The sequence below is a fragment of the Ascaphus truei genome, chromosome 2 (genome assembly GCF_040206685.1).
Source record: "Ascaphus truei isolate aAscTru1 chromosome 2, aAscTru1.hap1, whole genome shotgun sequence".
In the NCBI taxonomy this organism is placed as follows: Eukaryota; Metazoa; Chordata; class Amphibia; order Anura; family Ascaphidae; genus Ascaphus; species Ascaphus truei.
In genome coordinates, this window is record NC_134484.1 from 449558432 (window position 1) to 449584915 (window position 26484).

Consider the following 26484-nt stretch of genomic DNA (forward strand, 5'->3'; position numbering starts at 1 on the left):
GCCCCCAAAGCGCGCTCACTGCCTCGCCTGCCAGGACACAAAAAAGCTCCAGTTTGAGCAGGCGAGGCAGAGCAGGAGCGCTGATCAGCGCGGCCCGAGGCACCATGCCCGAGGCCTTATACTGCAAGTCTTAACACTATCTCTGCAAACATTCTCTTTACCTCTCTAATAGAGGAAGAAGTCCTAATATACTGGTATTGAGATGCTTTGGCCAAAAAAAATAACTAAGTGACCCTCACTAAGGAGAGAAAAACAGATAAGTATTTAACTATATGCTTTGTCATGTTGGATGCACAGTAGTAGCATTGGGCCTCCCTCTCTTTAGGAAGTTTGCCTAAAATCATACATAAATGACACTACAGTACATAAGACAGCACACAACATCGTGCAGCCCCTAAAAAGTGGCCTCTACAAATATTTTTGACGTTTGCAAATTAGCAATATTTTTTGCGGAAAATGTTGCAAAAAAAAAAAGTACAAAACAAGTTGCCAACCACTAAGGCTGCGTCCATAGATGGACAAGCAGCGCTGAGGCGTGCGGAAGCTCAGCGCTGAGCCCCTGCATCCTCAATGAGGATGCCTTGAGAGGGGGCTCACGCGAGCGTCCGCAGGCGTGCTCAGGCTTTGGAGTTTTCAGCCGAGCGCCAAGCTGTTTTTCAGCGCGCTGTCGGCTGAAAACATCCAATCAGCCTTCAGCAGCGTCAACGTCACGGCGCCGTGACGTCGGCTCCGTGACATTGATGTCAGTGCGTCGCGGGCGATTGGCCTAGCGACGTCACTGCCCCGCCTCCAACCACCTCCCCCCGGCTCCCTTCGCGCACGCTGGCTCGCCTGCAAGTCCGTGCAATCGCGCTGACTGAAGCTGGCGAGCCTCAGCGTTAGCGCGCCTCCGCTCTCCCCACACCTCTATGGCCCGAGCCTAAAAGTCAATGTGCAAGCTCACGTGGTCTAGGAGAGATTTAGGTGTTCATAATGTTAGGGCTACTTGACTTACAGCTATCAAGCAAACATAATAGTGATTGTAATAATAACTGATTAAGCTTTTACATGGATTTAACTCATTTTATGTTGAATGGGACAGCAGCGTACAGCTCTTATAATTAACATCTGACACGTTTATAGCGGCTTAAAAAGTGCAGAAAGGACACCTGCTGGCATGTCGCTGAACAGCCATAGAACAGGTCCAGCAAGGTTTCATTCATAATTAAGCCTACAGTATATTCAATATGTTGTAAAGCGGTCTTACCACTGCTTGACAAGATTTAAGCCCCATTAAAATGTATGGAGCTTTAATATTTCTGAGCAAGGGAAATTCACTGTAGGGTGTATTGAATATATATCTGGCAACAAAGTGTTTTTTTAGCAAGTTGTACTCCAGTTTTGCTCTAATCAAAACAGTCTCCATCTTTTTATTCTCACTAAATATAATGGGATACGTTAACTGATAAATCATTGGGGGGGTAGTCCTGTATGCATATTTTGTATTTACATATTAGTATACGCTTCGCTGAGTAGACCTTAGAACACAGGGCGATATAATATGAGAAGTGCATCAAGTATTAGAGCACATTTCTCCAGAAAGCTTCTCTGATCCGGAGAGACAGAAATAGAGGATGGTGACACTATATACTGTACACACACACACACACACACACATATAAACACACACACACACACACACACATATAAACACACACACACACACACACACACACACACACACACACACACATATAAACACACACACACACACACACACACACATATAAACACACACACACACACACACACACACACACACACACACACATATAAACACACACACACACATATATATAAACACACACACACACACACACACATATATAAACACACACACACACACACACATACACATCATATAAACAATAACAACCCTCCCCAATACATATAAAAAATACCACATCCCATATAAAAATACCCCCAAGCCCCCCAATACATATAACAATTTCCCCAAGACCCTAATACATAGAAAAATTCCCCCAAGCCCCCCAATACATATACAAATACTCCCAAGCCCAATACATATAAAAATACCCCCAAGCCCCCCAATACATATACAAATACTCCCAAGCCCAATACATATAAAAATACCCCCAAGCCCCCCAATACATATAAAAAGACATACAATGGAGAAAAGAACCCCAGTAGAGCACTCATACACTGTGTTGAGATGATGGTGTAAATATAAAACTAGACTTTATTAGAAACATATTAAAACAATGGGGATTAAACTGTGTATCACTACGCTTAGTTACCTGAGGGATATGGTAATCCCTAGGTAGGTAGTCGTTAGTAAAGTGTTGCTTGAGTACACTAGTCCTCAGCCACCTATGTTAGGGAAGCCTGGGGGAAAGCTAGAATGAGGGATTATAATCACTATTCTTATATGGAATGCCAAATGATATACTTATACTGCATTTGGTGCAATAATATTGAAATTACACTGTTAATAGTTGGTTGATTGCACAGCCTATGATTAGCAATAGATTGTCATTTTGATCTTGATACGATAATGCATCTATGTTGCCTTAGGGTTAAATGAACATTATAACAATACTGCCTTAAGGATATACATCAACTGTAGCGCTAGGTCATAATAATAGGACCTGTAGCTCTAGTTGGTATTGCACGATATAGTTATAATGTAGTGTGCTGCACTTCTAAGACCTATTGTTTACTGCAGTAGGTGATAGACTGAATAGAACACCGTATAGATAAATGGTGGCAGTTGCTGTAAACTCTGCCCCAGACCTGAAAGGGTGTGCTATTCATCCAAATAAGGTTGTGAACTGACTAGGTCAGTAGATTGAAATAACCATAATCTCTGACATAGAGCACCATGTGTATAATGATTGCTATACCTAAAATTCCCTAAATAAGGGGTTACTATGCAGAGGCCTCCAAACTGGCCATGATTAAGCACTACTAGCGAAACGTGCACGTCGGCAGAACTTCTCATTTAGGTGCTGGCACTGAGCCCTCTGTTACAGACGCTGCTACACAGACTTAATGACAGAGCAGGCAGCGCTGAGACTCAGCTCCTGCACAGTATACACTCCTGTATTACCCGATGGTCTAAGGGAGCCTTCTACCTAGGGATTATCTATATTTTAACTGACAAGTATACAGATACTGCAGAGCATACTTACCTGTGCTGTTGCTCAATACCAATTACTGTTACAGCAGAGTAGCCCTATTCAGGGCTAGTAAGGTATAGTTCACGTTCTACATTTGGTGAGCTTAACTGTTAATACACCGTATATACTATATTGGTGCCTTACATCACTACACTCTGCATAGTAAGCCCTTATTTAGGGAATTTTAGGTATAGCAATCATTATACACATGGTGCTCTATGTCAGAGATTATGGTTATTTCAATCTACTGACCTAGTCAGTTCACAACCGACATCGGCACGTCAGAAGTAAGCTTGACCCAGCTTCCGGCGTGCTGTGCGCTTGCGTCAGAGAGCTCCGTTGCGCGCCAGCAGTGGAAGCTCGGTGGCGTGGGGCAGAGAAAGAAAGAGGCTTATAGGCAGCTGAGAGTCGGGGCCCAGCCGCGACCGGCAGCAGGGCCTGGCCAGAGGTCGGGAGAAATGTGCAGTGCCGGCCAGCGGGCCCTGGACACCAACCCCGGCAGACCCCCGTGTTGGCAGCCGTGTCAATCCCCCATAAAGTAAGCCACTCATTCAGCCCATCTTTTAACTTATTAACCATGGCTCTGCATTAGTTCACTTGAGTCTTACGAGGGATTGGCTCTTTAAGTACTCCTAAAGTGGGAAGAGGTACCACTTTCTGCCAAAAGAAGCCACAATACTTTACAAGCCACAGCTCAGCATAGGATGGGAGCTCTGATATTTAGCACAAAAATGTAAAAAAAGATACAAGCAAAACACAAAGGGGAATATTCACTAAAGTCTACTGACTGCAAAACTTGGCTGTCAATAGGATTCCTTTTTTCCCCCATAAATATGGTGCTGTGTTGTACTCCAATTTTGTCCCGTTTGTGCAGCCAGGAAAGTGCTAAATAAACCTTAAATATGGTCATTTAAAGGGAGAAATTAACAACAAATACAAGAATACGGACCATAAAAGAAAGAATAATCGATCTGAGCTCTCAAGTATACAATAGTATTCTGAACACCCCTCTTATTCTGCAATTAAAATTCAAGTAGTCTCACGTATTATTACTTTTCAGGAGATTTAGAGGACGCGCTAGGAAACCTGCAGCGTTGTTTAGAGCTGGACGCTACTTCTGCTGATGTTCACCTTCTAATGGCCCAAATCTACCTTTCACAAGGCAACTTCACCGAGTGTTCACAGTCTCTGGAGATGGGTGTCAGCCACAACTTCAAGGTAAATGGTGTACAATAAAAAGGGAGACATAGGCAAGTATGAAGCAGTATATTACAGCCTTGACTGTACAATAGTTATATGATTTAATACAGTGTTTCTTAACCAGGATGTCCTGGGACCTAAGACTAACGTAGGCTAATAGAGTATTCTCCATGGGAAAATATATTGTGATGTGATTTGAATTGTAGTGTTTTGTTGATGAAACATAGATTAAAAAATATATATAATTTACCATCACGTTTTAAACAAGACCAGTGGACTTGTAAGTATAAATTTGAGTATGAATTAAATACTTATTTTTACCTTAAACAGCTTTGTAGTAATTGTAGCGAATGGAATTTTTGATAAGCCGATGGGTGTCTCAGAAATGGAATCATATAATGATGGGGGGAAACGGTTAGGAAACACTGTAGCGTTGCCTTGGTGGAGGGTTTGTGTCACTTTTTTATCCACCATAACTTACTTAATGTGTGGTTGAAACCAGTGGCGTATTTCTCATTAGGCCTGATAGGCCCGGGCCTAGGGCGGCAAAGTGACCGCCCCCATATACAGATGCCACACTCTCGGGGCTGATGGGAAAGCACTTACCTGCTGCGGCCGCCTCCTTGCTGCCACACTCCTTCTCCTTCCGAATTGCAGCGTTGAATGACGCTACGGACATCACCAAAGTGACGTCACGCGCGTCACGTCATGGCAATGAGATGATGTCACGTTGGTGATGCCCGCTGCGATTCGGAAAGGAGAAGGAGGGTGGCAGCAAGGATGCGGCCACCACGGGTAAGTGCCTAGGGACAACGGATCTTCAAATCCGCTGCTGGTTTAAACCGCTTCCAGCGTCACATTGCAAAGCCAGTGTAACCACCCTCACAATAAGGAGGCCAAAAAGGTCAAAACAGCTGCCTGTCAGTATGTTTACTGGTTATGTACGTAACCCAGGCTGTGTTGAAAAGATGTGTAACGCGGGAGGCATAATCTTATAGAGGGTCCATGTTAAAATGAATAAGAAGCAAAAAGGTGACAGTGTGCTCGTTTGCAGGTCATTTCCCAGAATCTCTGGCTGCAGTGGAAGCACTGTATGCTAAGGCCTGGGTCCCACTGCATCCGACGTCGCGCGCCTGCGTGCGCGTCACTCACCAGACCTGAGTTCCTCCCGAGCCGGCCCCAGTCCCTCCTAGCTGCAAGGCTCGCCGCGCACTGTGACGCGCCAGCCAGCAGGGGATACACGAGGATCGTGGTCCCACGCGGTGACGCGTCACGTGGTGCGGCAGGGAGCCGGGGAGGAGAGGAGCTGTCTAGAGCTACGGGAGGGAGCTCCGAGTGTGTATGTTGGACTATGTGCTATGTTTACCCACGCCTGCGATTCGAAATCTGCACTGTCCTCTGTGCCGTATGGCAGCATTGCAGCATTCCCCCCCTCCCTCCCTCCCGTGCCCGTCTTGCAGGCTGCGTGTGCTGGGAAGGTTGCGGCCAGCTCCTGCTGCTGAGTAGAGGCAGCAGCAGATGCACAGGGGGGGCGGGGTGGGGCAGGGGGCTGTGCATAGGATACGGTCTACAGATCAGCTGCCTGCACGCTGCTGCCATTTTGGCCACGCCCCCCGCGCCGAAAACCGGCTCCTTAAAGACCGCATATAGCGGTGAAGTGCCGAGAACGCACTGCCTGGGAGCCTTAGCCTGTGAGATAATGGGCAAAGGCAGTGCTGCAGACCTGTCCGAGACATGAATGTCCTCACAAGTGGTATCTTTATTCTAATATAAATGCTTTATGTGATTATCACTCACTAGTCTTGTTTGCCCCTCTATTCCAATCATTTCAGGTCACTTTTTAAAATCTGTGCTGCAGTATTTAGGAGTGTAACAAGGAAACCACCTCATTTAATCATCTCTGCATTCATTTTTCATCTTTCCTGCGTTATGAACATTTGTTAAAACAAAAGCTCAGAGTTTACAATGGAAACAAAGACAACGTTATGGCGAAGGATTTCATGTGCCCTGCACAACATGTATATTATGTGTTTTATCTATTATGTCATTGTATCTAAGGTGTGGTGAATATACATGTACTACTACTACAATTAATTAACGGGTATTTAGTATATTTGTATGAATGAGCCATTATTAAAGCTGCTGTCCCACTTAGAATGAACTAGAATAAATGAATGACAATGATAAGCCTAAAAGAGCAAACCAAGCACTTTTTTTAATATTTATTTTAATTTTGTACACAGGATTGAAGCAGGGGATCTCCAGAGCTGAGCCCCATTTATTTCAGCTCGGGCGGGGCGGAGGGGGGGAAATCCCTGCTTCCAGAGATGCAGACCTCCGAGGTGGTGCCATAATCTCTGCTTTTTCAAGCTCCGCGTCACGTGGGCCAATGGGAAGCTGCGCCGGATGATGTCACGGCTTCTTATTGGTCCGCAGGATGCGAGAGCTTTGTAAAGCGGCCATAATGTGCACCCTGCTACCCAGCCGAAAGGGCTACCAGCACCCCCTACGGAGGCAAGTATGTCCGGGAGGAGCAGGGGGTCCCTGGAGCTGAATAAATGGAGTTTAGCCCCGGCGACCCCTGCTTCAATGCTATGTTAAAAAAAAATGTTTTAAATGTCCCCCAAAAAGCGCTTGGATTGCCTCTTGAAGTGGTTAAAAGGAGATGTTTGAAACTGGCTATTTTTAGCTCCAGGGACCCCCAGGTTCATGAGATGCTTACCGGTAAAAGTAGTGCACCGCGGTCAACCTGCAGGTTACTTTTACCAGCACGTATCTCGGGAACCACAGAGTTCACGACACTGAAAATAATGTGGCTCCGATCCTGTGACTCCCGGCTGCACATCCTGGTAAAAATAACACGGGGACATAGGGAGGACTGCGGCTATAAGTCAGACAAGATCAATCATTTCTTGAATATCTGAAATATTGCCTTTTCTTTTTAGTTACAACAGAATGGAGGGCTGATAGTCAAACGTGTTTACTCAACCCTAGTGATTTAAGGTTAACATCCACCCGCTCCCTGTCTGGCGGCCAATTAGTTAGGGCGATAGTGATACAGAAAAGATAAAACAGAGACCCACCCTAAACTTAGGTTTGCAATGTTTACAGATTTGTTCAGGATAAGCTTTCATCTTTAAAATAGTCCTGTTTGTCCTAGGTGGGGCTGTACCATTAAGCATTGCTATACACCTCTAGTTTGATTTTAAAAAAAAGAGTACACCTGATTTACAAAATGTCTTTAATACCTATGATTTTCAGTGGGGCTACCACAGGGGAACTCAACAGTATCAAAGAAACCGAGAAATGAATAGCAGATACAAAAAAGAAAAACACTCAGATAGTTAAAAATCATAGAGTGCAGGATATTGGAGGGTCTTTTTTCTCTGATTCCTAGGGATCAATTTGTCAAACCAAGTATACATTTCCTCCATTGCACCATGACCAATATTCCACCTTAGTAATAGGAGAGCAGAATAGAATATTTGTTTATTTGTATAACCTAATCTGTGTGAAACCCGCATTTTGAATTCCCTTGTTGCAGTAGCCTCTACCACCTCTGAAAGGAGGCTATTCCATATATCCACACCCTTTCTATGGAAAAGAACGTCCTCACATTCTCGCTTAGATGCCACCCTCCAGTTTCAGCGTATGACCTCTTGCTCCGGCACTTCTCTTTCTCTGAAAATATGCTTCCCTCCTGTACTTTGATGAGCATTTGATTTATGTAATGGGAGACCAGGACTTTTTACAGATTTATACCGGGGTTATTCACTAGGCACAACAAGGTAGTAGAACAAAAATAAGTTTATTCGGGTAAACTCGCGTACACACAATGAATACACAAAATACAGACGAAATACACACTTACTGGGAGTCTGGGGGTGAGATCTAAGCTCAAATAGGTGCAGGGCGCCTGCTTCGGAAGGCTTACCCTGACCGTGATATACACTCGGGTACCCTGGTCCTCTTTTCGGCTAAAGATCCTAGCCGCGACCGCTACGTTCAATTCTCAGAACTTGGTCCTGACGCCTGACTGCAGGGCAGACTTTCCTATCTTTAAAACGAAGCCGGTTGCTCTGCTATTCGTGACAGAGCAACTTTGAAAAGCCCGCCCTAGCTTCATCGACACAAGTCACTAGATGGTCTGTTTCTCTGAGTTGGCTACCTCCTGATATACCCTCCGCTGTTCCATGTTCAGCATGAAGGAAGGAGGAGCGACCAATCAGAGCGTGGGAATTCCCTCCCACTAGCCAATAGAAATAAAGACTCATCCATTGGCTGATGTCAGAGGAGGGGGCGTGCCAAGCCGGCTCAAGATCCCCCATGGGCAGGACATACGTATTAACCAATGGGAAACACACCTACATTCTGCGGCTTCCCCCAGTCAACCCATTGCCACCTACGGGGCAGGCTCCGCTGAGTCTGGCAGACCAGAGTATCCTCCCTGCAGGGGAACTCTGTTCTCCGGACACAGTTCTCCACCCTGCCCCGTCCACTTAGCACCCCAACATCCCGTCTCCTCTTTGAACTCCGATGTCTATCCAGACTTCTTGGCACCTATATGGATGACCGGGCTGACTAAATAGACATTTATAGCAAATGCACCCACACAATAAAAATATGGTGTAATACAATATATGTCTTGGGGAGACCCATATCTGTGAGGGAAATAGAACTGGGATATCTGGGCTCGAAAACCAGGAGTCTGGGGGACACCGGGCAACCCAGGTGTAATTCAACCCGCATACCGGCAAATCATGCCTGCTCGCCGGGGCAAATTAGGGGACTACGGATAACTTTGGCCCCCGAACTCCTGCAAACAAAACAACTGCATTCCCAAATATCCCACCTAAAACTTACAGTACACTCAGAAAGTTTCATGAATCTGGTGTAAAGGGAACATGAAAAGTGGAAAAGCAGGGGACACTTTTTAACGTTTACATGTTGCACTACATGCCCCCTGGCTTATGGTGCTATGTACTGTAGCTGCCATAGACCCACGGATTTCAGGGGTAACTAGATGGGCTTAACCTTTATTGTATAGCCTGGCTACCCCCTACTGTCACAATGTATTATTACATTTTTATCCTTCTCCCTTCTCTCCCTTGTTATGTTGCTCAGGTTCGAGATCATCCACTATATCATCTCATCAAAGCCAGAGTACTGAAAAAGACTGGAGCACTGCCCGAAGCTATACAAACTTTAAAAATGACCATGAACCTCCCTGAAATGAAGAGAGGACAGTTAAAGAGAGGCAAACCAAACATCAGTGTTAGCGAATGCGTCTCCATATATCTGGAACTTGCAGAAGTTCTTCGTCTGAATGGAGAGCAGGTAAAGCCCAAGTGGGTTAGTAGAACAAATTGATGTGATGGAAAAATGGTAGTGTGTCTTGGCCAAATATTTCTACTCTGCAAAACTTCACTTCTGAACGCATTCTAAAAATCTAGTGATCACAGAGCTACTTATTAGTTCACAAGTATTATTTATTTATTTTATTTATAAAAAATGTTTTACCAGGAAGTAATACATTGAGAGTTGCCTCTCGTTTTCAAGTATGTCCTGGGCACAGTGTTATGATGACAAATACATAGTTACATTCTGTTGGATGACAGTGTCCATTGCAGAGAATAACCATCTTGTTTTCTTTTATGTTGTTGCAACGCCATATAGTTCCCTGAATCTCCGAGAGCAGAACTTCTAGCTCAGGCGTGGCCAACTGCAGACCTCAAGGGCCACCAACAGGTCCAGTTTTTAAGGATATCCCAGCTTCAGCACAGGTGGCTCAGACTTTGACTGAGCCACTGATGGAGCCACCTGTGCTGAAGCAAGGATATCCTTTAAACCGCATCCGTTGCTGGCCCTTGAAGGCTGGAGTTGGCCACCCCTGTTCTAGCTGATGCAGTTGTACTAAACGTTAAATCTACTAATGTATTGATATTTTGTTGGTAACCTTTGTGTTAACATCCCAGCACGAAGCTACGAAGGTAATGCAAGATGCCATCCATGAATTCAGTGGCACTCCAGAAGAGGTTCGAATAATTGTTGCTAATGCAGACTTGGCTCTTAGTAAAGGTGATGTGGAAATGGCTTTGGGCATGCTGAGAAATATCACCGCAAACCAGCCTTACTACATCGAAGTCAAAGAAAAGATGGCCCAAATATACCTTTATTCTCGAAAGGATAAGAGACTATACATTGCATGCTACAGGTAAGGTTCAAGGAGCCTAATTGGTCCTGCAGGGGACCAACATGAGCATTGAATCAAATGACTGTCTACTGTACATAGTTTTCAAAGAAAGGTGGGGGGGGCCGTGTTGGTCCTTTCTTCCATGTAGTAACAGAGGAGGGAGAGGGAGTCGGTGGTATGATACCTTTTATTAAACCAACTAGTAGTTGAAATGTTACAAGTTTTCGAAACTCTCAACCTCTCGGGGTCCTTCATTGGGTCCTTCATCTGTTGTACACGATGAAGGACCCTGGGAGGTTCGAAAGCTTGTAACATATCAAATACGTGTTGGTCCAATAAAAGGTATCATACCACCGACTCCCTCTCCCTGCTTTGTTACTACATGTACATCGTTTTCAAATACTCACAGGACTCTTTTACAAGTCTACACATAATGGCTAAGGAAATAACATATTTATGCAAATAGAATCAAATACTGCTGGTTCAATAAATAGCATCTCCCTCCCCCCAACAGCCCTGACTATAATACAGTCTCCGTGGGCAGAATTCTCTCTCTGGCAATATATGTTGCAGTATACAGTAGTATTACGTATCAGTTGAAATATTCGCCTGTTGAGGCATAAACTTTTTACTATTCAGATCAACACACATCTCCAACCTCGATTTAAATGTCTGTGTTGTTTTTGTCTCTAATTCAAAGCGACCTGTGCAACATTCCATTCAATGGTGTCATGTTTTTGGCAGGCTTAATTATGATCATCTTGTTTGCACATCATGAAATTAGTTCTTGCAGCTGTATCAGTCCAATTGAAGTTTTGCTAAATTGAATGTGTGCTGTTGTGGATTATACACCTTGTTTTATTTGGACTGGCAGAATATATTTTCAAGACAAGTTTTCTAGAGCAATGCTTTCTTAAATGAAAATCAATCATTTTGTGTGTCAATAACATTAAATGGCAATTGAGATCAGGGCCGCAGACAGAGGGGGGAGTGGGGGCTGCTAGGACAAGTGTCCCGAGGCTCATTGGGTGCGAGGGGCTTGGCCGGCGCTGCAAGTTGGGCTTGGCCAGAGGTCAGGCATACCTTCTGCGTCTAGCTGCTGGGCCTCTGGTGTCCGCCGCCGAGCCCCGGCTCTCCCCAGCTGCTGCCTTCAACTTCCCACGGTAAGCCTCTTTCCCCTGCTGGTGTATGCCGGAATCTGGGCATGCCCATAAGTTGGGCCTAGATTCCAGCGCAGGAGAGAGGAGGGACTGGCATGGGAGAGAGGCTTGCAGCAGCTGGGGAGAGCGGGGGCACCAGAGGCCTGAGACCACCCCCAAGGTAAGTGTGTGGTGTCTATATTTTGGGGAGGGGGGGGTTGGTGTCTGTATTGGTGGGGGTAGGGTTGTATGTATGTATGTCTTTATTTATATAACACCATTAATGTACATAGCGCTTCACAGTAATAATACACTTGACAATCATAAATAACAAATATCAGATCATAGGAATAAGTGCATCACACATAAAAGTAACATTGTGGAAGAGGAGTCCCTGCTCCAAAGAGCTTACAATCTAATTGGTAGGGAGAACGTACAGAGACAGGAGGATGGCATTCTGGTAAGTGCATCTGCAGGGGGCCAAACTTTATGTATCGTGTCTAGTATTAGCCACAGTGCTACTCATATGCTTCTTTAAGCAAGTGTGTCTTAAGGTGGTTCTTAAAGGTGGATAGAGAGGGTGCTAGTCGGGTATTGAGGGGAAGGGCATTCCAGAGGTTTGGGGCAGTCAGTGAGAAAGGTTTAAGGAAGGAGAGAGCTTTAGATACAAAGGGGGTAGAGAGAAGACATCCTTGAGCAGAACCCAAAAGTCGGAATGGTGGATAGCGAGAAATTAGGGCTGAGATGTAAGGAGGAGCAGAAGAGTGAAAAGCTTTAAAAGTGAGGAGGAGAATTGAGTGTGAGATGATAGGAAGCCAGGAGAGGGGGGATGCTGAGACAGATTTAAGAAAGAGTAGAGTGATTCTGGCAGCAACGTTTAGGATAGATTGTAGGGGAGACAGGTGAGAGGCAGGAAGGCTGGACAGCAGGAGGTTACAGTAATCGAGACGGGAGAGAATGAGGGCCTGAGTCAGAGTTTTAGCAGTCGAGTAACAGGAAAGGGCGTATCTTTGTAATATTGCGTAGGAAAAAGCGTCAGGTTTTTGATACGTTTTCAATGTGAGAGGAGAATGTGAGAGAGGAGTCGAGTGTTACCCCTAGGCAGCGTGCTTGGACTTCTGGGTGAATGATGGTACTTCCAACAGTAATGTGGAAGGAGGTAGAAGGGCCAGGTTTGGGAGGAAGTATGAGGAGCTCTGTTTTTGCCATGTTAAGTTTAAGTCGGCGGAGGGCCATCCAGGATTATTTAGCAGAGACATTCAGAAACTTTAGTCTGTACAGCAGGTGTAAGGTCAGAGATTGAAAGGTAAATTTGTGTGTCATCAGCATAGAGGTGATATTTAAACCCAAGAGATGTGATTAGGTCACCTAGAGAAAGTGTGTACAGAGAAAAGAGAAGAGGTCCCAGGACAGGGCCCTGGGGCACCCCCACAGAGAGATCAATAGAGGAGGAGGAGTTGTTAGCAAAAGAGACACTGAAAGTATGATGGGAGAGGTAGGAGGAGATCCAGGATAGAGCTTTGTTACGAATACCAAGAGTATGGAGAATGTGAAGGAGAAGAGGGTGGTCCACGGTGTCAAATGCTGCAGAGAGGTCAAGTAGTATGAGTAGAGTGTAATGACCTCTGTCTTTGGCAGTATGGAGGTCATTAGTTATTTTAGTGAGGGCTATTTCAGTGGAGTGAGCAGTGCAGAAGCCAGATTGTAGAGGATCTAGGAGAGAATAGGTGTTGAGGAAATGGAGCAAACGAGATAATACAAGACGTTCAAGAAGTTTGGAAGCAAAAGGCAGGAGGGAGACAGGTCGATAGTTAGGGTGTTTGCATTTGGGGTGGATGTAGTGGTGTCTGTACTTGGGGGTTAATGATGTCTGTATTTGGGGGGGTAGTGGTGGCTTTATTTGGAGCTGGGGGTAGTGGTGGCTTTATTTTGGGTAGTAGTAGTTTCTGTATTTTTTTGGGGGGTAATGGTGTCTGTATTTAGCGGGGAGTGGTGGTTGTATTTGTGGGCGTGTAGTTGTGTCTGTGTTTGGGAGAGTAGTGGTGTCTGTATTTTGGGGGGTTAGTCATGTCTATTTTGTTTGGGGGTAGTGTTGTTTGTATTGGGGGTATTGTGTGTGTATTGTGGGGACAGGGGGTTGTGTGAGCATTGTGGGGGGTGTAATTGTATGGCTATTGGGGATAATCGTGTCTGTGTGTGTGGCCGGCCAGGGGGGTAGGGGGAATGAATGTGAAGGGGGAGGGGGAGAAATTGAGGGAGTGGGATTAAGTGAGAGGGGGTAATTGAGTGATAGCGGAGGGGGAGAGAGTCAGAGGAGAGAGGGAGGGAGGAAGAGGGGGAAAGAGTGAGAGATAGAAGGGGGAGGAGAGAAATACAGGTGTGAAACGGCAGGCTCGCAAGGCCGCTGACATGAAGGTAGGTGGGTGGTTGAAACTCTAGTGCTCCGCCCTGTGAAATCTATTAGCGGCCCTGATTAATATATAGTTAGATAATAGCTGCATTCATTTGTAAGAAACAAATTACATTTCACTATTCTGTGACACGTCTGAAAATGCTAATTATGTTAAAGGTATAAAAAGTTGCACACAATGCTGCTATGTGCACATTGCTGGCCCCTCTTATCGCAAAATGATTAACATCGTGTTTGCATTTGAAATCATATTGCACACAAATGCCATACTGCAGCTTGTAGAAAATACAGCATAAGTTGTAAACCCTGCAATCAACTTGCTGAAAAAAGTAATACTGATCCAGAGCTGTCTAGGGCCCCTCACTCCTGAGTGTGAGAAGGGGCCTCACACATGCATTAGATTTGCGTGAGACCCATTCTCACCTGCAGAGCAGCGGACGCAGTGCCTGCACGGGGCGGGTTATGACATGAAGGGGCGGGGTTGTGTAGAGAAGGGGCGGGATTGTGCCACGATGGGGCAGGATTATAAAATGATATGGTAGGATTACTACTCGATTGGGCGGGTTATGGTGCAAAGGGGGTGGGGTTGGGATGGTTTTCGGGGTCTCAGTCAGAGTGAGACTATCATCGCTCTGCATGAGACTCACGCAAATAGCTTGAGTCTCGACAGTGCGGCTCGTATAATATTTTGTAACCATTCTTTATTGTATGTTTTGATAGAGAGCTGTGTGAATATTTGCCAGGCTCCCATACAAGCCTTCTTCTGGGAGATGCCTTCATGAACATTCAAGAGGTATTTTTTTATCGTCTTTTTCCAGCACCTACAATGAAAGCAGCAATCCCTTAAAGAATATGTTTTATTTATTTTTAACACTGTGAAGTCCCATTGCTGATATATTTAGCAATGCCGCCCTTGTTAAATGCTGCTGCTCTGCATTCTTGAGATATCCTTTGCTGTAAAAGTATTTTCCGGTAGAACTGGCCACCCACACACATTAAACCAACAAATGTTCCCTAGGCAACAGCTAATATCAGTGGCACAATAAATAGGTGACAACTCAGCAAAAACCTTTGTTTACTTTTATAGCAGCAAATAGATCCAGGTAATAGGAATTGCAATAAATATAATTGTTTTTTTGGGGGGTATTGCTGCTTTAAGCTTTAGCTATAATCTTGAATATGTAGTTGAATGATTGATTAATTTATCAATTCCTTTTATTATTTTGTATACATCAGGAAAACAATGTCATACAGTTTCCATTTATGGCAGGACAGAAAAGCACATGGATCATTTAAAGAGGCAATCCAAACGTTTTTTTTTTTTTTGCATCTATATATCTATAGATATATAGATATATAGATATATAGATATATATATAGATATAGATGCAAAAAATATATATATTTGCAATTTTTTTTAATATATGTAGCATTGAAGCAGGAGGTCTCCAGAGCTGAACCCCATTAATTTCAGCTCCGAGGAACCCCTGCTTCCAGAGATACTTACCTACGAATTAGGTGCCGGTTGCAGCGTTCCTCGGCTGCCTGGGTTCACATTATGTCTGCTGTACAAAGTTTTCGTGTTTTGCTGGCCAATAGGAAGTCGCGATGTCATCGGTGCAGTTTCCTATTGGCCCATGTGACACGGGAGCTTTAAACTTTATAGCCCTGCTTGCTCACCTGGAGCGGCTACCGGCACCTACTTCGGAGGTAAGTATCTCTGGAAGCAGGGGTGCCCGGAGCTGAAATTAACGGGGTTCAGCTCCGGAGACCCCCTTCTTCAATCTATATATATATTTCTCAAAATCTTGTTTGTGAGTGTCTGGAGACCATTTGCTTGGTCCATCGGGCCACTCGCCCTCCCACGGCTCTCATTGGCCGATGTGTCTGCTCCCCTGTGTCCCGCCCCCCCACGGCTCTCATTGGCCCCGCAGAGCACGCTCTCTCCTGCTCTCTCCTCCCACAGGCCGCTCCTTTCCCCGGCTCTCACATCCCCACGGCTCTCACCCTTCCCCAGCTCTCACCCTCCCCACGGCTCTCACCTCCATTCTGCTCTCACCCTTCCCCGGCGCTCTCACACCCTTCCCCGGCGCTCTCACACGCTTCCCCAGCGCTCTCACCCTTCCCCGGCGCTCTCACACCCTTCCCCGGCACTCTCACACGCTTCCCCAGCGCTCTCACCCTTCCCCGGCGCTCTCACCCTTCCCCCGCCGCTCTCACCTCCCTTCTGCTCTCACCCTTCCCCGGCGCTCTCACACCCTTCCCCGGCACTCTCACACCCTTCCCCGGCGCTCTCACACGCTTCCCCGGCGCTCTCACACGCTTCCCCGGCGCTCTCACACCCTTCCCCGGTGCTCTCACACCCTTCCCCGGCACTCTCACACCCTTCCCTGGCGCTCTCACACCCTTCCCCGGCGCTCTCACACCCTTCCCCGGCACTCTCACCCTACCACACACCACTCCCCCCCTCTCTGCGGCTCTCACTCACACAGGCCGCTCCCCACCCCCGAGAGCACTCCTCCGGCTCTCTCCGCCTCTCCCGTGAAGGGCACAGCACCTCCTCACCGGAGCGTCTCAGCCTCACCGGGGGTCACGGACACCGCTGAGGAGCCCGAGGTGGAGGAGGAGGGTGGCCGGGTGCAAGGTGAGGAAACGCAGGGGAATGGGTCCCTGACTCACCCCCTCCCTCCCCTTTGCCCCCCCTCCCCTTCTCCCCCTCCCTCCCCGTTGACCCCCCTCCCTCCCCCCTTTGACTCCACTCCTTTGACCCCCTCCATCCCCCCCTTTGACCCCCCTCCCTCCCCCCTTTGACCCCCCGCTCCATGCCCCCCCGCCCTTCCGCTCCATGCCCCCCGCCCTTCCGCTCCATGCCCCCCCCGCCCTTCCGCTCCATGCCCCCCCACCCTTCCGCTCCATGCCCCCCCACCCTTCCGCTCCATGCCCCCCCCGCCCTTCCGCTCCATGCCCCCCGCCCTTCTGCTCCATGCCCCCCCCTGCCCTTCTGCTCCATGCCCCCTCCCCCCTGCCCTTCCGCTCCTTGCCCCCCCCCCGCCCTTCCGCTCCATGCCCCCCTGCCCTTCCACTCCATGCCCCCCCTGGCCCTTCCGCTCCATGCCCCCCCGCCCTTCTGCTCCATGCCCCCCCGCCCTTCCGCTCCATGCCCCCCCGCCCTTCCGCTCCATGCCCCTCCCCCGCCCTTCCGCTCCATGCCCCACCCGCCCTTCCGCTCCATGCCCCCCCTGCCCTTCCACTCCATGCCCCCCCGCCCTTCCGCTCCATGCCCCCCGCCCTTCCACTCCATGCCCCCACTCCATGCCCCCCGCCCTTCTGCTCCATGACCCCCCCCCCGCCCTTCCGCTCCATGCCCCCCCGTCCTTCCGCTCCATGCCCCCCCCGCCCTTCTGCTCTATCCCCCCCCCCGCCCTTTCTCTCCATGCCCCTCCCCGCCCTTCCACGCCTCCCTCCCCCCCGCCCTTCCACGCCCCCGCCCCTGCAAGCCCGGGCAACGCCGGGTATATCAGCTAGTGCTATATAAATGATAAAAAAATAGAAAACAAAATTGCCGGCTTGGATTGCTCCTTTAACATCAATCATCATTTGTAATTATTTGTGTTGTTTTCTAGTGCAGTGCCAGCAAAGCAAATTGCAAGGGGAGAAAATATTGATATATAATTAACAGAATATAGTAAAAAAAAAAAAGGGAGACATTACATTCTGATCCAAAGCTGGACAGGTCTCATCAAGAGGGATGTATTGGATAAAGGAAAAATGACAATTGAATGGCCAAGAGAATAGTTAGTCCATGCAATGGGTACTTTTTCTTTTGGCATCAAGTGACACGTGAAGGTAAAAGAATTAAGGAGGGAAGAGTGGGAATGATGAGTGTTAGGTTTTAGGCAAATTATTCATATTTAACACAGATGGAAAGAGACCGAAAACTCTATACCACTAGCGTAAAGGTATGTTATGGAAGAAGGACTATGGAGTGGCCAACTCCAGTCCTCAAGGGCCACCAACAGGTCAGGTTTTAAAGATATCCCTGCTTCAGGCAACACAGAAGCCCAATGCTACATCCAACATGACAAAAATACACAGTAAAATACTTATATATTCTCTTGAAGCTCACCCCTCCCCACTTCCCAAGTCAGCAGGTCTTTTTCATTTTACTGGATGTAGATCCAATGTTGGTCTTTCTCCTAATAGAGGTAAATGAGAATTTTAATCCTAATAGAGGTATATTAGTATTAGTATTAGTATTTGATCTGGTAGTGTTAGGACCTGTGAACTGGGTCTGCCTTGTCGTGGCTCGCAAGCTTACAATGCTTTGGCCAAAGGGTTAAACTAAATGACCCTTTTTTCAAGAGAATATATAAGTATTTTACTGTGTATTTTTGTCATATTGGATGCAGCATTGGGCTTCTCTGTTGCTTGTTGTATACATTTGCCAAGCTCAATAGCTCTCCTTTTTGACACTTATATACATATATATTTTGTGGGGGCTCAGGGGTTCCTAAAATGAGATTGCTGGGGTTCTGCGTGTTGTTTTTCCCTGCTTCAGCACAGATGGCTGAATCAGTGGCTCAGTCTGTGCTGAAGCAGGGATGTCCTTAAAACGTGACCTGTTGGTGGCCCTTGAGGACTTGAGTAGGCCACCCTTGGACTATGTGAATTGAGTTATTGATGATCCCTGTATATAGATAAACAAGATGATGCACAGAGCATACAAAACATACTTTTTATTTATGTTCAACAATTGAACAAGAGGATGTGCAGAGCATTAAACACATACTTTTTATTTATGTTCAGTAATTGTAGTAGATTTATGATGATTTTTGTGGCAAGGAATTTAGTACAGACAAAGCTGGTCAGAATTTGGAATCCTGTAGAGTAGTTATCTATAGCGACTATTTGTATCTGTAAAGCGCATAACTATTTTAATGCAGATTTTGATCCATTTTTTTAGAAACACAGAATACAATAAATCAAATTAATGATTCATGTGTCTCTTTTAATAATAGCCCGAGAAAGCTTTGGAGATTTATGATCAAGCTCAGCGGAAGAATCCTCAGGACGCAGCGCTGGCTAGCAGAATCGGACAAGCTCTTGTCAAAACTCATCAGTATAAAAAGGTTTTCATGCGACATTATTCCTTTCTGAATATTTAAATAGAGTTCACACTAAAAGCAGTTGTTGTTTGATTATTTTCACAGCTTAAACTATAGTGCGCAATCTGTATTCTGAAAATGAGATGCTTGGGAGATTATACAGATGTGGCACGATTTAAATTCCTCCGTGCGGCACAGAGTGGGCGGATCGCGGCCCAAGTGCGCCCGTGATCACGGCCAAGTACGATCAATGCCCACCGCAGAGTTAGTTTGTCAGAAGGATTAAGGCAGCAGGGGACCCTGATTCTGGATGGGGCTCCCGCTGTGTTATTCTTACCGGGCCTTCACCGGTCTGTAAGAGCTGTACAGAGAGATCAGAGAGAAGCGGTTCCTCTCTGTGAGTCTCTCTTATAAGAGACAATTAGAGCATTCACCATTTCGGTGCCCTAATAACGTACCTCAGGCCTGTCAAACTCAGAAAAGCTTGGTGGTCGATTCTTCAGACTTGGGCCGCACAGACATTTTTGTTTATAAACAGTCACTATAACCTACACGTACACTTTTTTCTTGTGTTTTCCTTATTAAAAATACATACTCTATCTCTCCCCCTCCCCTCCCCACCTCTTGCTCTCTCCTCCACCATACACATATACACACACACACACATAATACCCACCTGCTACACAATACCTCCCCGCCCCCCACTCCACAGTACACACACAATAGCCCCCTGCCCTACAATATATACACACACACACACACACAAAATAACCCCTCTCCCCACAAAACACACACACAAACAATAGCCCCACAATACCCTGGCGGCCCGGAAGCAACTTCCAGAGCTCGCCGGGCCCCCGCAGTCACCGGGCCCAGGACTTCTGTGCCAGCTCTCCCCCCTATCGGCTCGGGCCACGAATCAGTCAGCCTTGATGTACCTAGCACCCCAGAGGCCCCTTTGTCATACTAGGTACGTCACAGCGAACTCCTTGTTTTCCAGGGGCTGACCAGGCATACCGCTCCAACAGAGCAGTCTGACTAATCAATGTAACTGGTGCCCCCTCTGCTTCCTTTTCCGTCAGCCAGGGAGTTTTGTTGTAGCCATTAGATGACCTCAAAGGCGGAGGTCTTGTGGTACTGTGGGGCTGTCGGACCTCTAGCACTGAAAGGGTTAAGCACCATAAGTAATGTATCTGAAAGTTATATGGCCAACGTAGCCAAGAAGTAGACCGTATTGACATAAATCTACTTGTTGAAAAGACAATGGCCCATATTTACTAAGTTCTGCTGTTCCATAAGACACCTTCTGGTGCCAAGACTGCTTATGGCCGATCCAAGTGAATGAGCAGTGAGGTGTCTTCCAGTGCCAGAAGGTATCTTATGGAATAGCACCACTTAGTGAATCTGGTCCAATGTCCAGAAGTGAAAAAGAAACATGCCAAGATTGGATAATGAGTTTTATTTTATTACACGAACATTTTATTTTCATGGCTGCCATCTAGAATTAAGAAGAAAAAAAAACCTGTCCTATGGGTAATTGTTTTACAATCTCTTTTGATCTTCAGGCAATAAATTACTACGAGGCTGCTCAGAAGATCAGCGGGCAGGACTTCCTATGCCATGATCTGGCTGATCTTCTACTTAAACTCAAGCAATATAACAAAGCAGAAAAGGTTCTAAAACAGACGCTGGAACATGAGCCTGGTAACATTTCCTCTACTTATTTTTCAATTGCGACGACACTTTCTAAGGTTGTTGCAAGATGGGGTCAACAGTTCCTAGTTATGTGAAGGTAACCTCAGTGGGTACATTGAAGTCTGTGTTTGTATTGTAAGTATTCTGTTGGGGTTACACAGTATCATGACTGATGAGTAAATAACACGTTTGCTAAATGGATGCTACGTTTAAAGAGGCAGTCCAAGCGGCACTTTAAAACAAAAATTGTAATATATGCAGCATTTGATTACCTTTATTGAAAACTAATTACCTAAGCTGCCAATCAATTAGTTCTACCGTGATCGATCAGCAAAGATCCCGCTTCGAGGGTTCACTAAATGGCCACATTTCCGTTTCAATCAATCCTTCAGTCAGTGTAATTTAGCTACAATGTATTGTTACTGTACATTACTAAGGTAACATTATCTATTGTTACACTTTGCAGCTCAAACGGCTGGGAATATGGGCAACAAATGATCACAAACAGGAAAGTGTTACACATACCTAGCACTGCTGGGGCGGTAGGCTAATTATGTAATACTACAGACCTGATTTTTTTTTTTTTAAACACGTTGCATGGATTTCTGCTTTAAATAATTTGATTCAGAGGTTTATTCAGTATGCCTTGATCCCACCTCCTTCTAGGAGATTAATAGTAATACTGTGATGTTGTTGGGATCAAAAATGACACAATTGCTTAATTGTAAAACTAGGTAAGGTCTGGAAAAAAAAGTAAAAAAAAAAAAATATATATATATATATATATATATATCTCAAGTAAAAAGATCACTTGTGAGCACATTTACATGTCTTAGACAGGTCTGCAACCCTGCTTTTCGCCATTATCACCAGCATACAGTGCTTCCACTGCAGCAAGGGATTCTGGGAAATGACATGCAAATGAGCACACGTGTCATTTTTAGCCTGAAATCCATTTTTACATGGAATCCTTATAAGCTAAATATAAATAAACAAATATATCTATAATATATATATAATATTAAGTAATTACAGGTATATATATATATATATATATATATATATATATATATACCTGTACTTACTTAATACGTGAAAAACAAACCTGTGCTAAAATGCATAAACGGGGGTATACATAATAATGAGAACAAATACAGACTATGGAAAAGAATATTCCCCAAGGTTGTCAGTCAGACTGGCCGGTCAGTAAGTAGCCCTACCTAACAAGGTATATGGTGGAACATAGTACATGGGAATGTGACCAGCAAATAAGTCTGCTGTGCAAGGGGTAGAAAAATATTTGAATGAAACCCTAACTGCTCAGGATCCAAGTTAGATTGCCAAAAAACAGTCCCATATCAGATGATGTTAATAAAAGTAGTTAAATGTCCAGATTAAAAAGGATTATAATCAATAATACTGAATAATGGGACACTTAGCACCAGAAGAATTGCTGCTGCAAAGCAGACTTTGTGGTCAGACGGTGGTAGGTCAAATTTTCTGCAAGAATGAAGTGGAAGATCAGATTAAAGTTAAACAGATTTGTGTATATAGTGTAGTTTATCAAATCTTCAGCGGAGAATGGAAATCTAAATGTTTTAAATATGATATGGGGTCATATTTTCGAAGTTGTAATATTTATTATGGCTCCTTCAAGTGAGTCAAGAAGCATCGCTTAGTATATATTGCTAGTGCTACCTCACATTTGGCTGTGCTGATACTTAGATTTCTAAAGGTTTCATTATTTCTTATTCTATTTCAGTGATTGACTTGTCTTCCATGATGAATGATGTTAAGTATCTGATATTACTAGCAAAGACATACAAAAACAATAAAAAAGGATTGGTGGTTGAAACATTAAACAAGGTAACATCGGGGGTCCAAAACGGCATTTCTTATATTTGGTGTGTAGTAACAGGACTCATCTTCTATGCAGAATTATCTACTAGTCACACCGATGCGGGACATTTCTACAAGCTGTGATACTTTTCATTGGACCAGCATATAACAGTAAACAATACTGACACACATTATTGTACATGATAATAAATCTACACCTGGGCCAACCTCCTGCCCTGCTCATGCATTAGACATCTTCCAACTCCACAAAGCCCCGTATGACCTATTTAAATACTCACAATGAATGGATGAAGAGGGCACACAGGCTTATAGTTGCAAAAAGTGCTGCTTACTCTGGTGTCCTTGTCTGTAGAAGGAGCTGCATCCCCGAAACATCACACTTTCAGCTCAGCAAGATGTAATACACACTAAACAGCACTTTTTGCAACTATAAGCCCATGTGCCTCTTTCATCTATTCACTGTGAGTATCTATAAAGGACAATTACTTGGGACAAATGGGTTCCTGCAAGGATTGAGCACCAGGGGAGATCTGAATCTACAGACTGAGTATTGGAGGGCCACTTCACTACTATATCTTTGTATGGCCTATTTCAATGAATGGACCATAATGCCTATTTCAGCCCTGGAAGGTGGATTATGGAGTAGCACTGCCTAATAAACATGACCATATGTCTGAACCAAACATATGCAATGCCTTGGCCATATGCCTCTTCTACTCAGAAGGTGTACAAGAACAATACATGGTCAGTGTGTGTTCCTGCATTGATCAGCAAAGTTCATGAACCATGCATACTGTATGCAATGCCGGGGCCAGATTCCTCCACTATTCAGGCCTTAAGAATATACATTACATATCCAGTACCTGGGTAAGCTTAACCAGACAAATACAATACCTGGCCAGATGCCTCCACTGCTTTCTCATAAAATCTTCTCTGTTACCTATTCGTTATTTTAGCTTGTTTATACTTCCAACTTAAAAATTTCTCCCAACAGTGGCTCTCTAAACGCTTTCATTACTGATGAGGTTGTCTGTTTATGGCGTTGAAGGCATCTTTGGAATGAAAGTTAAATATTTAAGCAGTAATACTTCTGTATTTTCCTTCTAACTACTTGACCATTTCTCCAGGCTTTTGACATCCAGCTGCGGATCCTAAAGCGTGTCCCTTTGGAACAAGCAGAAATTATCCCAGCACAAAAGCAGCTGGCATCTGTAATCTGTGTACAACTTGCTGAACATTATGTGGATCAAAAGGACTACGAGAATGCTCTGAAATACTACAAAGAAGCAATGCTTTTCTCCGACACGGATAGCAAAGTGAGTACAGTATTAGGTCGAGGAGTTCATACAGTAAGGCATCCTAGTCTTACTGCATTTGGTTCTATATTTAATAGGTATTTTTATTTTGTGTTGAATAATTATAATTGCATAATCACACTGGCAGTTTCAAAAAAGAAAATAGTGCTACTAATTTAAACAGGATTAACAAAAGCTAAATACGTTTACAAGAAGCTTGTCCTGAAGGGCTTAACGTTTGTCACAGACTCCCAATGTATACCGACAACTATGTATTACACTGAACTTGCACCGATACCCATGAGTTTGCCAACACAATTTTACCTGCACTGATTTGTGTGCAGTGATGCTGCTAATTTAATTTTTTTTAACATGCAAGGTAGTATTTAGTACATTTTATTTTAGTTTTAGTATTCATCAAAAGTGTTAAGTCATCATTTAAAAATGGAAAGACAAGACAGGTTTTGTATGGTAGCCCTTGTTTTCTTTATATATATATATATATATATATATATGATAAAGAATCACTGGCACTCCAATAAAAATTCAATAATGAATAGGTGCATGTCCCATATAAATAATAAAAGTATACATTACCGCATAGCAGCAAAAAGGAGACAGCACTCAGGTGAATGAAAATAAATGTATTAAATACAGCACATACTGTAACGCCAACGTTTCGATCCCACAGGGGGATCTTCCTCAGGGGGTGCAACAGACACAGGACAGAAACCACTCATGTGGTTGCCTTGACAACTGGGCCTGCTGATGCAGTATCAGTTTGTATACATGCAATCACACTGACAGCTTGGGTTTGATCATGTGACATGGATTCCCCAATAGGAGTACAGACATGGAGTTGGAGCATGATCTAATTAGATTGTATTATGCACAGCTGTTCTGTCGCCCGATGATGATGTTTTTTGATGATGTGGAGATGTTTATGTCACTTGGGTGTTGGGGTATATAAGTCACTCACTGTCCTGTGTCTGTTGCACCCCCCTGAGGAAGATCCCCCTGTGGTAATGTGTTGCAGACATGCCTAAGACATGCAAATGAGCATACAGTATATTTGCATTTGCTATATATATAGCAAATACAAATATACTGTATGCTCATTTGCATATATATATATATATACATATACACTGTATAGATATAGATAAAGCAAATCCGTAAATACGGAAGATTACTCATCAAACTGAAAATAAATTATTTTGAATGATGAGGGCTCCACATTGATATAAGTTATTGTTATTATTATTGTGCATTTAAATAATGATAGGTTTTAGGAGAAAATATGTAGCACTTACACAGTATGTCTATTGATTCCTGAAGCTGAAAGGAAATGCAGAGTTCTATCAACTAAGTTTTTCAGACTCAGAAATGTAAGGCTGGTAGTCATGCACTTGCAATACCAAGCCGTAAAAACCCCTTTCTGTAAGGTTTCTTATGGCACCACAAGATGTTTGATGGCTTAACTCTGCTCCGTAAATACTGTATGACCCTAGATCGTTTCAGCTCTGCATGCCGGGCTACAGCCATAAAGTAAACATGGCCGCAAGGTGACATTATATGAAGTCCATGTCCTGCTGTTTCCAGTTTATTTTAAGCGTCCCCAAATCTTCCCTTATCTTTCCAGGTGATGTTGGAGTTGTCCCGCCTTTACTTAATGATAAATGACTTGGATGCCTGTGAGAACCAGTGTACTGTCCTTCTTCAGGATACCCAGTTTAAAGAGGCCGCTATGATGGTGAGATTTCAAAAGACAATGTTAATTTATGTATGTACTGTATATATGTATGTACAGTATATAGTTACATGGTTACATAGTAGATGAGGTTGAAAAAAGATATGCATCCACAAGTTCAACCTATGCTAAATTTAGACGACAGATATTTTATCCTATATCCCTACTTACAGTATATTGATCCAGAGGAAGGCAAACAACCCCAGTGAAATATCATCCAATGATATCTCATAAGGGGGAAAATTATCCAATAATTGGCAATCAGATTACTCCCTGGATCAACATCCTTCCTATGTTTACTTATTTGGTATATTCCTGTATACCTTTCCTTTCTATAAAGATGTCCAACCTTTTTTTGAACATATCTTTATTTATATAGCACCCTCAACGTACTCGGTGCTTTACAAAAGAGACAGTATAGGAAATCATAATACAATAAGTGCAACAAACAAAATCAGACAGTAGGAAAGGAAATCCCTGCCCCGAAGATCTTACAATGTAAGTGGGATGTTGGGAGACTTACAGAGACTGCAGGTGAGGGAATAAGTACTGTAGATGGCTAAACTTGGTAGGAACCACTATGGGTGTGGGACAGTAGCCATTAGTCTGGGCTATTGAAATGCTTAATTTAAGATGTGAGTTTTAAAGTTAATCTTAA

The 26484-nt window shown here is 44.5% G+C and overlaps 1 protein-coding gene across 2 annotated transcripts in view; it reads left to right on the forward strand.

The window, feature by feature from the left end:
- TTC21A (tetratricopeptide repeat domain 21A) overlaps window positions 1–26484 on the forward strand; it is a 127506-nt gene that overhangs the window by 64785 nt on the left and 36237 nt on the right. For both annotated transcript variants that reach the window (XM_075587919.1, XM_075587918.1), the window contains exons 14-22: window positions 4240–4397; window positions 9504–9716; window positions 10355–10593; window positions 14842–14914; window positions 19140–19250; window positions 20792–20930; window positions 22684–22787; window positions 23909–24097; window positions 25719–25829. In XM_075587919.1, the coding sequence (XP_075444034.1) occupies window positions 4240–4397; window positions 9504–9716; window positions 10355–10593; window positions 14842–14914; window positions 19140–19250; window positions 20792–20930; window positions 22684–22787; window positions 23909–24097; window positions 25719–25829 (1337 nt within the window). The remainder of the gene's footprint in view (window positions 1–4239; window positions 4398–9503; window positions 9717–10354; window positions 10594–14841; window positions 14915–19139; window positions 19251–20791; window positions 20931–22683; window positions 22788–23908; window positions 24098–25718; window positions 25830–26484) is intronic.